The sequence below is a fragment of the Galeopterus variegatus genome, unplaced genomic scaffold, assembly GCF_000696425.1.
Source record: "Galeopterus variegatus unplaced genomic scaffold, G_variegatus-3.0.2 Scaffold1476, whole genome shotgun sequence".
Taxonomy (NCBI): domain Eukaryota; kingdom Metazoa; phylum Chordata; class Mammalia; order Dermoptera; family Cynocephalidae; genus Galeopterus; species Galeopterus variegatus.
This window is the reverse complement of record NW_007727587.1, coordinates 384,436-385,043: the sequence shown is the minus strand read 5'-3', so window position 1 is coordinate 385,043 and position 608 is coordinate 384,436. Positions and strand designations below refer to the sequence as shown.

Below are 608 nucleotides of genomic sequence, written 5' to 3'. Positions count from 1 at the left end.
TGTTTGTGTATTTAAATCTTCGGTTCTTTCTTTTTTAACAAGAGGTAGTGTAGTGTGTGGTAATATGGTATTTATACTGTTTCTCTTCCCAGGCTGCTCAGAGTGTTAATAAGGCGTTGGAGCAGTTTGTGAAGCCAGAACAGCTGGATGGAGAAAACTCATACAAGTGCAGCAAGTATGATGGGTGGTGACTTGGTCCTTGCTGCTGGCTGCTCCAGTGGGGATGGCAGGGAGACTTAGTTTGAAAGAGTTTGTTGTGTCTGAATGACACTCTGCCTTTAGCTTCTAATACCATCTGAGAAGACACTGGGTCTCTGTCCTCCAAAGGCCAGAGCATGCAGTGTCTCAAAGTTTACACTCTTTCAAGATGTGCAGCTCTGTGTCCTTGGGAGTCTGGTGCCTCATTCCCGGGAGGCTGCGGTGGAAAGAGAACAAGCATCCTGCATCACACCTTAATGCTGCCTCCTAGAAAGGTGCAGCTGGGGATGACACGTCTGTCGAGCAGCATTGTCATTGACTTTCCTGTTATAAGGCTTGAGATAGCGTGGGGAGTCACCTTCTCCCAGAATAGTTAAGGATCTTTCTCTCTAATAGTGGGTACCTAGGGT

General features: G+C 46.9%; 1 protein-coding gene across 2 annotated transcripts in view; it reads left to right on the top strand.

Moving 5' to 3' along the window:
• The window catches only part of LOC103594086 (ubiquitin carboxyl-terminal hydrolase 42-like), a 26,762-nt gene that overhangs the window by 7,797 nt on the left and 18,357 nt on the right, over positions 1–608 (top strand). For both annotated transcript variants that reach the window (XM_008577277.1, XM_008577278.1), the window contains exon 5: positions 93–175. In XM_008577277.1, the coding sequence (XP_008575499.1) occupies positions 93–175 (83 nt within the window). The remainder of the gene's footprint in view (positions 1–92; positions 176–608) is intronic.